The following is a 14,780-nucleotide window of genomic DNA, read 5'->3' as shown; positions in this document are numbered from 1 at the left end:
CCTCCTGTCACACTTTGTTTTCAGTCTTTGTGTTTAATTACACAAAAAAATCAATCCTGGATTTTTCATGTAAAAAAAATAAAAAGTATCATTGCTGAAAACTTGAGTCACCAAATATGTCAATTAGGCTTCAGAATCAATCAGAGATTATTTATTTTGGTCTGTGTTGTTGGTATTCTGTCTACTGAGGAAACACGTTTTCTTCTGGTGATCTTCTCTTCTGATTATTTAGTGACCGGCCAAAAATAATTTTCATAAGTGAAAATGAAATGTTCATTATTCTGCGTGGATTTTGTTTTATTCCCTATTATTCCCAGAGAGGAGTCGGTAAAACACGAGGAAAAAATATAGTCAAGTTCTATGAAATGTTTAAATATTTATTTAATTCTTCTGTAAATTATGTGATTGGCACTGCAAATCATTCCAATAGCCTTCAGTTAAAATTAAATAATATAGCACCTTCTAGAGTCCTTGAACCCCCCAAGGTGCTTTACAACACAGTCATTCACCCATTCACACACACATTCACACCCTGGTGGGGATGAGCTACTATGTTGCCACAGCTGCCCTGGGTCGCACTGACAGAGGCGAGCCGTACACAGGCGCCATCGGTTCCTTCGACCACTGCCAACACACACACACACACACACACACACACACACACACACACACACACACACACACACACACACACACACACACACACACACACACACACACACACACACACACACACACACACACACACACACACACACACACACACACACACCCGTAGCAACAGCCACAGGAGAGAAACAACAATATGTCCTATAAATAAATAAGCAGACTCAGAGCAGCAGAATGAAAGATGGTGATAAGAAACGAGGATGGAGAGATTGGAGCAGCTGCAAAATATTATAGAATATAGTGAAAAACAAGAATAAAAGGAATGAAGTTTAATGTTTTTCATCTACATCAAAACTATCATTTTAAAATGATCAAATTAAAAATAAGACTTTGAACCACTTTTGTGGTAGGTTTAATTTGAAAAGACAACAATCTTGTATTTCTCACTAGTTTTGACAACGTTTAATTGTAGTCATTATTTGGGGATACATTTAGAGATTAGGTTCAGGGCTTTTAAGAAATGCTGTAATGTCTGCACAATCAACGTTTATAAGTATTATATTTATTGTATACCAGGTAATGTTATTGTTGGGTGTGCATTACTTCTGTCAAGAGCTCAAGAGGGAAGTCTGAGCTCATCCTACCTTAAATTGTTTCAGTGGATTTGCACAGAACAGCTAGCAAGAAGAACTCTTAATTAATGTTAGCAGGAGGTAATAAGAGAATTCACCACTCAGAGCACGGTGTGTTGTGACAGCTGGCTTCAATCTCAAGGTTATTCCAAAAAAAAAAAAAATAATAAAGTTTTTCCCCTGTGTGCCAGGCAAAAAATAAAAAAATAACCACACACACACACACACACACACATATCTATATATATATATATATATATATATATATATATATATATATATATATATACACACACATGTGTATATATAAAAATACATACAGTAGGAATAAATATGTATGTTTTGATACAGCAGAAACGTCTAAACTATTGTTTGAATCTTTTTCATACTTTTACATAGTTGCAAGTTTTTAAAATCATTGTGGTGCTAATTTTGTACCAATTACAAGAAAAAGATTTGAACTTTGACACACTACAAGAAAGTTTTAAAAGATATTATCTTCCTCCAAGGGTGAAACTTGAAAGATTAATAACTAAAAGAAGCGAAGATTTACATTTTTAAAAATTCTTTTGAATGTAATCTTAAGCTTTTTACATGAATGGTTTAGTGAAATCAATGATATAAACAGTAGAAATTTTATGCACTGCAAAAATCTACTGGAACATAAATGTGCAGGTTTGATGTAGATTCTGCCAAACAGGAAGAAGGGGAATGGTTGACTTAAAATAATTTAAATTATTATTAATAATCACAAGAATGAGAGAAAGCTGTTAATAATGTGCTAACATGTTGTAATTAAATAGAATGAGAGAAAACAATTCTGGTAAAATACGGTGAGAGTGGGTGGAGGATCCTCCATATTCATCTGCTGCCGAAGACAACCATGTCTCTCCTTTCCCCTCATTCAGTATTCCTTTCTTCTTTCTTTCCCTCTTCAGGTTCTTCCTTGGTTCTCCAGTTTGTGATGCATGGAAAAGTTATTCATTGCAAACATTGCAGAACTGCTGCAGGCTGTGCAAGCCAGGCTCACTGAGAGTCTCTGGGCTGCACATATTTCACTGTTATAGATATGTTCACACACACATCTATGAATATGTGAAGCCATGCTCATATTTATACACATATTGGTAAGAAGGAGCAGATGTAGGAGTGTGGAATGCACCCATAAAGCTCTGCAAAGCTTCTATGAATAAATATTATACCTTTTTGTTTTTGTGTCCTGTGTTATGCACACGCTTTGACCTTCTGGCCTGAAATTTTCAGGCAGCACTTAAAATGTGAAAAGGCAAAAATGTCGTAACATCACCCACTTTTTGTTAGGTTTCTCTGAATAACTGAGCAAATATTACCTCTCTGGATGTACTGCTGTGCGTTAACATTCAACAGAATTATGGAAATGAATCTGTTGCATGTGATTTCTGCATCAGTGAAAGCTCAGTGGACCATGCATCCACACTGTCAGTTTTTGTGAACCTGTCTGTGCAGTGATATGAAATACAAAGTCTTTTAAGGCCAGCGGCCTTATTACACCTTTCCTCCATGTTCTGTTGGGACAAAAATGTTACATGCAAATTGCAGATTGAAGCAAAGAAAACTGAAGTTTGTAAAGAACCCTTCACATTGGATTTGGACCCTGCTACCAACTCCACCACCTTAGAACATGGCCAGGTCACAGCAAATTAGGACAACCTTTATCAATGTAGGATGTGGCTTTTAAAAAAGATTATCATGATACTGATGGAACATTGAGGTCTTAGCATTGGCAAAAGGCCAGGATGGCCAGCTCTGCTTCATATTCTTAACAACGACACATATTTGTGTTGTTTTAAGCACTTCAGTAGGAAAAGTGGCTTTTGGTTGTTCTAGAAGTTGCTAAATAACATTTTTAACGAATTTGCATCATGTGGGAAAGACAATAAGTGAGTAAAAGACACTCTAGGTTCACTGAGAAATGTAGAATTATTTGTATTTTTTAAACGATTGGAAGTCTCTCAAAACACAAGAAAAAGTTGCTTCATTTGATGCTAATCATTCATTTTTAACACGTCCCTAACGAGGTCTGAAAACGTTGTCCCATTGCATGCAGCCCCCCACATCATGGATATGCTGCCATCACACAGGAAGTAATTGCTACTTAGGGCTTTTATTGTCCACAAACCAAGAAAAGTAAAAAGCTATTGTTGCATAGAATTCTATTTTCTAATTATGCTTTTTCCAATTAATGTATATTTTGCCTTCATGCAAAAAAGGAATAAAAGAAACAAGATTTGGATTATTTTTTTTTACTCCAGACAAGTATCTCATTAGTTCTACCACATTTGCCTGAATATTTTACACTTTTCCATAGCCATTCATTTCTCTTTCCATCTTCTCTTCCTTGTAGCCAGAAGCTACGACTTTCCAACCGTCTGCTTAGCACAGTCAGACCATATTTCTCTTCCGTTTACTCTCTTGGGAAAATAAATTAAAGGAAAAATCTGGATAAATCGAGCTAATGAAATTCTTTTAATTGCTTTTTGCTTCTATGAGGAAAGAAGAATCGTAATTGGAATGTGGACTTGAGGTGCATGTTCACATGTTGCTTTAATTAGTGACGTGATAATTAAATCAGCATTGCAACATGTTATTATTCATGGAGGACTAATACTGTTGGTTTAGTGTCAGAACTCTCTTTATATGAATTCCATTTTAACCACAGAACTGGAGGCCACCCCTGTAATTGGTGTGCTTCTCCATTTCTGGTTTAGTTAGGCTTGACTGTTTGAATATTTTGCTGCTGAAATATCAGAGAAGTTGCAGAAATTGGCAAAATGACCCCGGGTGAGGTCTCTTACAAGTTAATTAATTAGCTTTTACAAAACAAATATCTTTTTTGAGTCGAACTTTTAACTAGATAAAGTTATTGTTTTCTGTTTATATATGTAATAAAATCAATTTTCCATTATTATTAAATTATTGTTAGCATAAACTGAGCATGTTAAGTGCTTTTGTTTACTCTGGAGAGTACCAATACTTGGCAAATAAACCAGGTTAAACAGGGTGAAGTGGATTCAGCTTGACCTTATTTTTGTATGCATGCTCATGCATAAATGCCGGTGTGCACGTGGGCAATGTGTGTGTGGGTTTCTCACAAAAACAGATCATCGAAATGGAGTGGGTTTGAAAATGGAATTAAAGAGTTCCTCACCACAACATGCTTGGGTGCCCTTTTACTGCAGTCCTAGGAATAATACATCTGTAGTAAAGAAGAAACTGAAGGCAGAACAAAATTATAGATGGAAGATTGAGATTTACAGCAGAGATAAACTCAGACCTGTAGAGAACGAAGAGACTCGGCTTAACAATGTGACCATCTTTGATCCCTGTTCATTTGAATCAGGCAGTTTCTACATCCAGAGAGATGACAGAAAGACCCCCAATTAATCAGAGGCAAATGGTTTAGGCTTATAAAAACAATAAAAATGATGTCACTGTTCCTGTTTCTGTTGTAAATATAGCCGGTACTACCCTGATCCACATCCTGTTCATGGAGTTCAGCTGATGAGAGTTGGAAAGCTGCAGCATCACCTTGAATGCATGGAGGATGCCTTGGACACGTTTAAACAGGTATGATGAGACAGCTCTTACCTTTGTTCTTCTCATTCTTATTATCATTGTTACTATTTATCCTACAGGCTTTTACAATCATGAAGCTCACTCACGGTGAAGATCACCCCATGACTACTGACCTACGAATGAAGATGGAGGAATGTCGCAGTGAGCTTGACTACAAGTCATCCAGCAAACACTGAGACAAATAATGAACAGACAATAAAATCAAACGTGTGGGAAAAAAAGATAATTAATCAAACTCTGGGTTACTTATTTGGTTTAAGAATTGTTGCAACGTGGATAGGCGGGGTGGACTGGCCGTCTGGCATACCGGACATGTCCCAGTGGGCTGTTTACCCAATGTGGACCGGTTTGGTCAAGCAAACCCCACCCACACCCACACCCCAGTGACGGACGACTCCTTACTGTTTTCATGTTGCAATAATTCAAAAAATAAACAGAGATGAAGTAAAGCAAGTACTTTGTTTTATTTTTAACATTTTTAGGTGGTTTATTTTATAATTATGCACCCAAAATCTCATAAATTGACCCAATCACAGATGCTTTGACTGCAAACATGGCAGAACTTCTTTGGCTGCTAAAACAAAGTTATAGTACTGATGAGTAAATCCTTTTAATGGTCATGAGTAGGAAAAGGGTGGAATGCCTTCTCCTGGTCAGGGATGAGGTCCTGCCCCAAGTGGAGGAAGTTAAGTAACTCAAGGTCTTGTCCACGAGTGAGGGAAAACTGGAGCGTGAGATCGATAAGCGGATTGGTGCTGCGTCTGCAGTGATGCGGGCATTGTACCGATCTGTCGTGGTGAAGAGAGAGCTGAGCCAGAAGGCGAAGCTCTAAATTTACCGGTCGATCTACGTTCCTACCCTCACCTGTGGTCACAAGCTTTGGGTAGTGACCGAAGGAACGAGATCGCGGATACAAGCGGCAGAAATGAGTTTTCTCCGCAGAGTGGCTGGGCTCTCCCTTAGAGATAGGATGAGAAGCTTGGTTTACTCGGGGAGGGGCTCAGAGTAAACCTTCTGCTCCTCCACATTGAGAGGAACCAGTTGAGGTGGCTCGGGCATCTAGTTAGAATGTGTCCTGGACACCTCCCTGGTGAGGTTTTCTGGGCACATCCTGCAGGGAGGAGACCTAAAGGTAGACCTAGGACACGCTAGAGGGACTATGTCTCACTGCTGACCAGGGAACGCCTTGGGATACTCCCGGATGAGCTGGCCCAGGTGGCTGGGGAGAGGGAAGTCTGGGTCTCCCTGCTTAGGCTGCTGCCCCTGCGACCTGACCCTGGATAAGCGGCCGAAAATGGATGGATGGTGATGCAAAAGGTGTCCAACATCCAAAAAGGTGAACCCCCAACAGGAAAGCATTACCGTTGAAATTTTTCATTTATCAATAGAACAAATTTCAGCTGTTTTCTACAGAGTGTGAAGTTCTAGAACATAAAGGCAGGGTTATAATTAATCATGACCAGGGATGTCGTGTCACTAGTGTCTATTAGACGACGCTGCACAGAACAATTCAAATGTTTAGAGAGCTATATGGTTATATGGTTATGGTTATATTTGCATTAAATTTAAATGAAATGTGAAAGAAAGGATTAATAGTGTCCCAGTAAAGGAAGTGTCCATTTGTTTTTAGTGATTAGGCTCACCAGGAAAAGATCAGCAAACACATCGACCGCAGCTTTGTTTTGTTTACATATTTTCTGGTTTTCCTCTCAGAACTTTCCAGAGGCTCCAGGATCGTCATACCCCTCTCACGGCAGAGTTCCTGAGATATATCAGATGAAGTTTTTCACTAAAACGTAAAAGCAAAACACGATATTGTGAGTGCTACGTAAGTGTTGTTGACAGCTTGTTTTGACAGACTGACATTGTGGTTGTGGTATTTCTGCAGCCTGGGTTTGATGTGCAGTCTGCTTGTCCCTCGTTCTGTCATATGACAGGGGGGTCCACGGTGTGACCCCCCCCCCCCCCCCCCAATCTCCTGAGTGATCTGTGGATTCACTCATGATGAGAGATCTCAGGTGCCAGGGCTTTATGTGAGTGTGTGCATGAATGTGTTTGTTCTGGTTCAGTAATACATCCATTGTCCTCTGAGTGTGAGTGTGTACGTCACATACACTTCCCTTGTTAATCCCTGCTTTTGGTGTACCTCTGTTAGTGTGAGGCTGGAGTTTGTCTCCGATAAAATGTGTCTCACACACGTTCCGACACATCCCACGTTAATCCCTGAATGTGTCCATTTGCAAACTGATGACAGCATCTCCTGTATGAGAGAGGACCCTAACCTTGTATGTGTGTGTGTGTCACACAAATTTTAGAATGTGTCTCATGTTTCCAGAACAATTTTTGTTCAATATAAAATATATTTTACAGAGTATTTAGTTTGATTAATGGAAATTGAAGACTTAAGTCTGAAAAGTTTGTTTTTGGAATCTTTTGTCTTTTTTACTTGTTTTTAGTTCTTAGAACATTATGTTCAGGTTTTAGGAAGGTGACCTAGCTTAATGAGCTTAGCTCAGTTCACTGAGCAGTAACACTGTTTTCTGATGCAACATTTTCACTCCTAAATGTGTCCTTTTCAACTTTTTTTCTGAATATTTTTAGTATCTTTTAGGCATGTGTTTAAATCACGTCAGATTCAAGTTTAGGCTAAAATCAGTAGGTTGATTATCCTAAATAAGACACTACCTGTTTTAGATTTGTGTGACTTACTCTTGGGTTAGGGTTCTTCAAGCTACTTCACAAGTCATCTGTCTTTTGCAGTTTACCCTAATAACAAACACCTTTTGTTTCACCGCCCTTCTGCAATCCCCCTTAATACTCTCCATTGTTCTTCAGCTTCACCACATCACTTTCATGTCTTTGTCCTCCTGTCCTCTGTTTACATATCTCACATATTTATAGTCCAGTCTGTGATGCTAAAATATCCAAAATGGTCATTACTTTTAAAAACAGTTAAAGCTTCAAATCAAATCAAATCAAAAAAAAATTTCGCATCATCACGTCAGTCATTAATTCATCTTACAACAATATTCACAGTCACCTTCCGTGTGAAAACGGGGGATGGAAGTAGAAAAGTTAAAGCTTTAAAGGAGTATGCCTGTTTTTTGTTGTTGGTTTTTTACACTTTTTTTGCACAATTAATGTAACAAACTGGGTACAGCCTGAAAAGCACTTTTGACATAAAACAAAACAAAAATAAGCTTCAATCCTCTTCGTTTCATTTCCTATCAGGTTTTCCTAACAGCAGATTCTGAACCAAAATACAATTTGGATTTTTCATCTCAACAATAATTTCTTTATCAGTAAGTAAAATAAAACCTTCCAGGACGCCTCGGCTCTAATTAGTGGTTGGTTCTCGTAGAATTTGCCTGAGGTTAACATAAATCAGACAGGAGACCCGAAGAGTGATGACTGCATATTATTTGTTAAAACGGCTTAAAGGGATTTTCTGGTTCCACATTTTCAAATAAAATTTCTAACCTTAAATTTCTTTCAACTTTAATCATCTTATTTCTTTAGTACTTGCTCTACTGTTTCCCTTCTCAGCTCTTATGAAATCCAATCATTTGCTGCAGGAGTTTTCTTACATTTAGGGACCTGTGTTCTTATTTGTGTCATTCCCTCTTCCTCCTCCTGTTTCCCGTCGAGCATCGTTGATTAAAAGCTCAACAGGACACTACATTACAAACAAATCTACCTAGAGGCTAGTAAAGGTCCACAAACAAGACCACTTTCTAAGCAGAATCTAGCTTTTTGTTTTTATTTCAAGACATTTTTTCTTATTTCTGATCCATTTGAATTGTTTTGGTAAATGCGATAAACTACCACCATCAAGCTACTTCACTTCATTAAAAAAAACAGAACCTATGTTAATCTCAAACAGCACATGATGTCTGTACGTTTTTCTATTTGTAAAATGTTTCTGCTGCTAAAATAGCGTATGGCTTTGGGGAGGGGGTTTCATAAGACTTTTTGGTCTTCTTAACCTCTCCTGCACAGTTGTTCTTTACACTGTGCTTTATTGATGATGTTTTATGTGCAAATAAACAAAATAAAAATGATTTAACCAGAACTGAAACAGATGACAGCAGATGTCTGGCCAACACGTTTTCTGCTCTGTGCAAAAATAAACAAGTGTGATTTTAAACTCTTTCAATACATTCCTTTATTTACATCCCTCCATCTTTATTTTCCATCAACACATTATGCCAGACCATATTTCACAAAAACAGAAGATCTTCTTTACAGTTTTAAATTATTTTTGTTTTAAAAGTCAAGTAAACATAAAACGTTGCATCGTGTTTTCTCATGTGAGAATTATTGACTGGCTGTAATATAGGAATTTATCAAAATTTAAAACTTTTCTCTGATTAACCAAAAACAAAGAGTTATAAATTAGCTTCAAAGAAGCAAAGTTTGATTTTATACTAATCAGGGTGTCTGTTTTGGATGAATGTGGTCTCACCTCGACAGAACCACACAGTCCCCCTTAAAAACCTAAAGATGCTATGTGTCAGGTTTTCAGATAACACACGATAATTCTTAGATGCCTCTGCAAAACAGCACATTCTTCACTTTATAATTTGGGATCAGAGATTATTTTTGGTGAGCACTTTGTTTTAAGACACACCAGTCTGCTCTAAATAAGAACACTGAACCCTCAGTTATTGCTTGAATTATAAAGTGTTATCTCAGTAAATTTGGCAGTGTTAAATTAAAGAAAGATCCTTCCACATAGCATCTTAATGCTTGAATCATGTCAGTTTCCCCAGATAAAAGGCATTTAATTTTTTTGTTTGTTTTTTTTAACTTCTGGTCAGTTTTTTTTTTATATTTCTCTGGTGGACTCAGGTTCACATGTATTTAAATAAATTTATTTAAGGAGTCATATTAAAGATGAGATGAAAATGTAAACTTCCAGCATTAATTCAAGAAAATATTCATGCACCTTTATATAAAGAAATGACATTTTTTTCGTCCAGTTTCTAATACTGCCTTTTACTGTGTAACCATCCTGTGCCACAGTATAAAATGTGCTTTGGTAGGCCTGTAATTCCCCATAAAGCCTTTTTACTTACTTTCATGAAAGCATCAATGTTATTCCTTAAAGGTGCATGATGTTAGACTGAAGAGAGATATCCAGTGGTCAAGTTTGGGTTAGGGTTAGTTTAGCCCATTCTCTAAATAAACAAGTGACTTTTTCACTCCCGTTCCGTGAGCTTCATGGCTGTTGCCATTTACAACTCAGCGCCAGAAGATTTTAGACGACGAGCGAAGATGAGTCGTACACAGTAAGTTAATGAGTAAATCTATTCTTTCTTTGTTTCTAATTTACTGTTAGCATTGTTAGCTCAAAGTTGTTCTCTAGCATTCTTTGAAATGGTAAATGGCCTGTATTTGATATAGCGCCTTCTAGAGTCCTGGAACCCCCCAAGGCGCTTTACAACACAATCAGTCATTCACCCATTCACACACACATTCACACACTGGTGGGGATGAGCTACAATGTAGCCACAGCTGCCCTGGGGCGCACTGACAGAGGCGAGGCTGCCGAGCACAGGCGCCACCGGTCCCTCCGACCACCACCAGCAGGCAATGTGGGTTAAGTGTCTTGCCCAAGGACACAACGACAGCGACAGACTGAGCGGGTCTCGAACCTGCGACCTTCCGATTGCGAGGCGAGCACTTAACTCCTGTGCCACCGTCGCCCCTACACGATATTCTTTACATGATATTAGAGTAAAACAAAAGATACATCTGGACTGCTCCTTCTCTGGACTACTGGTTAACATACCGGCCACAGCTCGGGAACTTTTTGCTGGCTTGTGTCGATGCAGACTCGGCAACTCTGCAGACCCACAGATTGTAAACTGTAGCTACGTCCCTCTTTGACTTTTTTAAGAACAGGAAAACTAAAATAACCCCCCAACCTGCTGAGAATGAAATCTGTTTCAATGTAACCTTTCTACCAACATAACTGAGACATTGTTTTGTGATTATTTAACTGTGAAATTCTTACTTATTGTGCCTGTAAATCACATATTTCTAAATATCTTGAGTTACAGCTGAAAGTCTTATCATTTCTTTCCTGATTAATTTGGTTTGAATCCAATACAGCAGCATTGCTTTTTAAAAATACTGTTTACATAGAGAACCTGAATGTGAGCCAACCAGAGGGTGAACAGGATCAGCAGGTGCAAACTATTCAACACAATGACATATATACAACATAAAAATGAGTGCATACACATGGTATCATAGACTTAAATATGACAAGGGCTCAGAAACATATGTACAGTTATTGTTCATGAATGCATAGTAACTTCTCAGGATCAAAGGTTGAACATAAATAAGAAACATGACAACGTTGCTCTGCTGAGCTGAAAATAAATAAACTTTCACTCGACTTGCATGTTGAGGAGTATTTACATGGCTGTTAGGAAAACACTTTCAAGTCCAGTTAATCCAAATCACCTCTGCTCTGGGGTAATTTCCCCACTAGTTTACATTAATGTAATATTTTCTGCACACAAAACAACTTTCATTTGAGATTTGCAACAGCCACGCTTGGATAGAAATCACAGAGTAGTTTTAGACCTCAGAGAGGATTTGTTGTCTGCTCGCAGGGCAAAGCTATTGGAGAGTTTGATTACAGCATGGGTAACCATGGTGATGGCCTCTGATGTAAAAAGAAGCACATGAAGGGTCTTCTGTACTTTAGAGGGAAACAGGCTCTTTTGTATACTTATATTTGTACAAACATTTAGATCATAAACATCTCAAGCACCATAGATTGTAATATGAACAAATATTTTGTATTCATCCAGACTTAATGGAACCAGGCAGAGATCTATGATTACTTTCTAAGCTTATTTCTTCCTATATCAATTTTAATAGCTGTTATTTCATTCTTATATGCATGATTAATATTTCTTTACAATCCCAGGATGCAATCCTCAAACAATTCAAACACCTGAAAACTAATCCTGGTTTTATTTACTCTTTTAAAACAGGGTTAAAACTGAATATCAGTGTGTTGATTTCAAAAGGTTTTTTTTTTTTACATTTTCATAAATAATCTCCACATGGTCCCATTCTACCCAAGTAAAAAAAAACTGGAAACTATTATAAAACACACATTTTGACAAATCATTCATTTTCTTTTAGGATAAAGCAGAACCACATAGATACAAATAGAGGACAGTCTGTCCGTCCGTTAACCGATGCTCAGGGTCAGAGAGGGATCTTTTCACTTCCACTCTTTTGAGACATTTAATTCCCTTTAGCTGCGTTTCTACTATAGAAATTCTGGGAAATTTCTCAGAGGGGTGATGGTAACATGGAAAATACGCTGGCCTGGCCCTCTCAGCCATTGTCTCCATACAAAATCGTCCCTTTCAGGACTTAGCTAAGACGTCAGCATATCGTGATAATTTCAGCAGTGAGTGACATCACTGATCAGCGCCATCAGGCATCCTTGGACTTTCTTAACATTAAAGATGTTTTGTTCTATCGAAAAACTTTATAATTTAATGCTTTCTAGGGATTGGGAGAGCATCTGATATTAAAAGCGGTGATCTGCAGTTGTGTTAATTTCAGCGTTCGGGCGACTTCCACTGCATATTTTGGTGTTGGAGATCTAGAAACTGCAGTTTTAAAGCAGTCTCAATGCAGCCTATTTTCTTTTTCTTCCATTCTGCTTAACCAGCATCTCGTCCAACTGTTTGGCGTCTTCTGCCAATGTCTTTTCCCAATGAGTTATAACCAATCAGCATGAGTTAACCACAAGTCTTGCCCAGCGACTCTACCGGGGCATTTCTGAGTACAAACCCCAGTTCAGGTACTCGGTTGGTCCCTGAAATGGCCCAGAAAATGGTCCTTTTGGGTCGGCTCGGTGAATTGTAGAAAAGCGCATGCCGAAAAGGTCTGGTATAATTACAAAGAAGTTTCGATGGTGGACACGAGCCTTTTGTGAACATTGCATCTGTATTGAGGGAATAAAATACAGATGGTTATAACTCAGATGGGCTTCGTTTGTGAGGTCCAAGCATACATAAATTCTTTCACCGAATTTTTATCGTTACATTTTATAATTTTAGCTCTTTGATGTTGATTTTTATGTACTGCAGGTCTCTTAACCCTCCCACTGTCCTAATGGGTGTGACCCCGTGAGGAAAGTTGACCATTGAGCAGGGTTGATGGTTTATCCCTTGGGTCCATGTGGCAGCGGTGAGGAGTGAGCACCACCTCACCCCTGCCACGTGAACCTCAAGGGATAAACTATCAATCCTGCTCAATGGTCAACTTTCCTCGCACGCTCACCCATAAAGACAGTGGGAGGGTTAAATATTCTGTTTCAGTTTATTCATTTTTTTAATCTTTCATGACATCACCACACACTGAAACAGTCGATTTGATTATATTTCCCTCATCATGTTTAAACACCGACCCACAGATGAATCATCACATTAGGAAATGACGCAATTGAAAAATGAAAATTCAAGGACACTGACTTTTATGGAGTTTTGTTCTATGCTAGCACCAAACATGTACATAAAAAAACAGAGAGAAAGAGGACTGGTGTTGGTTTTATTAGGAATGTTCACAAGGCACTTATCTGTCAGTCTTCTCTTGGTGAGTCTTTGCACGAGAATACGGCGTCTACGTTCAGTGGTGAGCACATTTACAGTCAAAACACCGGAAAAGGTTTTTCCATCGGTTTTTCAAACAACATTGTTTCTTTCTACATTCTTAATTGTTCCAATCAGTCTTTGAGGCATCTTTGTTTCTTTCTGTATTTCTTTTCACAATCGCACCTTCTTCATCTTTCCACCACTTCACGCCATTTTTACTCAACTGAATGGCTCATAAGATATTTTTTATTGTCTAAAGATGATCTGTCTCGGTGCATGTATCTTATTTCTGTGCATCTTTGTTTTATTTATTCATTCATCCGTCCTTTAGTCTACTTACATGTCAAGAATCATAATCCAGGGTTTTCTCCGTGCCGTTAATCACCCAGTTTGCTGGTCAAGTACTTGTCGTTAGAGATATTATCTTTTCAGCATGTTTGATCCATCAGAGAATAGGGTTTAAATAGCTCTTCCTCCTCCATCTTCTGATCTGTCTACCGATGTCTTGAGGAGACATCAAAGCAGGTAATCATCATGAGATGAGCTTTGCAGAAGTTGACTCTGGTCTCAAGTTTGTCCGTCACTGTTTCCAAAGCTTCCAGGTACTCCACTGAGTCCACATCATAGGGCTGCTGCAGCTCAACTGGATGCAGATGAACAGGCAGAGAAAAATGTTTAAATGGAGCTTCATGCTTGTGCAGAAGCAGAAAAAAGATTTTTGACTAAACCTCACATAAATGTGCATCATAAAGTAAACATTTGCTCCTATCTCTAATCAGCTGCAGACTCCTTATCATTAGACACACACGTCCTGATGTGCAACACTTACACTCAGTGGTCCATTTGTGTGGCTCCAGCATCAGGTGCTGTTTGGTTTGCTCCAGCTCCTTCTTTAGACACTGGTACTTGGCTCTGACTTCACTGATCCGCTGCTGGCGGTGCTCCAACAGGCGAAGCTTGGCACTGACGTACACCACCTCCTGTCAGATACACACAGCGGACGTGAGCCAGCACACAGAAAGGATTTTATTTACCTTTACGTTTCTAGACAGTGTGTGAGCCACACGTGGCTGTCGTTCAGCAGCAGCATGCTTAACATTCACACGGTTACAAACATTCACCCCTCATCGATTCACGGCGGGATCGCTGTCGGGTGTTTGGGACACAGAGCTGCTTCACTGGAGCAGTTGGGGGTTAAGTGGCTTTCTTCAGGCCGCTGCAGGAAAAATCTATAACTCCAGCTTTGTTCTCCCTCTGCGTTTCCAAAGCTCACACAAAGCCTTTGCTCTTA

At 38.7% G+C, this 14,780-nt stretch overlaps 2 protein-coding genes across 4 annotated transcripts in view; one reads left to right on the top strand and one right to left on the bottom strand.

Annotated features, from left to right (window-relative positions):
* The window catches only part of smyd3 (SET and MYND domain containing 3), a 127,387-nt gene extending 118,379 nt beyond the window's left edge, over positions 1–9,008 (top strand). The window contains exons 11-12 of the mRNA XM_015952772.3: positions 4,739–4,847; positions 4,916–9,008. Coding sequence (XP_015808258.3) covers positions 4,739–4,847; positions 4,916–5,032 — 226 coding nt within the window. The 3' untranslated portion in view covers positions 5,033–9,008. The remainder of the gene's footprint in view (positions 1–4,738; positions 4,848–4,915) is intronic.
* The window catches only part of kif26ba (kinesin family member 26Ba), a 135,915-nt gene continuing 130,128 nt past the window's right edge, over positions 8,994–14,780 (bottom strand). For all 3 annotated transcript variants that reach the window (XM_070554797.1, XM_070554798.1, XM_070554799.1), the window contains exons 27-28: positions 14,319–14,469; positions 8,994–14,132 (exon numbers count right to left, since the gene is read on the bottom strand). In XM_070554797.1, coding sequence (XP_070410898.1) covers positions 13,984–14,132; positions 14,319–14,469 — 300 coding nt within the window. In that variant the 3' untranslated portion in view covers positions 8,994–13,983. The remainder of the gene's footprint in view (positions 14,133–14,318; positions 14,470–14,780) is intronic.

The sequence above is a fragment of the Nothobranchius furzeri genome, chromosome 9 (assembly GCF_043380555.1).
Source record: "Nothobranchius furzeri strain GRZ-AD chromosome 9, NfurGRZ-RIMD1, whole genome shotgun sequence".
Lineage (NCBI taxonomy): Eukaryota > Metazoa > Chordata > Actinopteri > Cyprinodontiformes > Nothobranchiidae > Nothobranchius > Nothobranchius furzeri.
Note: the sequence above shows the minus strand (reverse complement) of the source record. Positions and strands in the feature narration are given on the sequence as shown.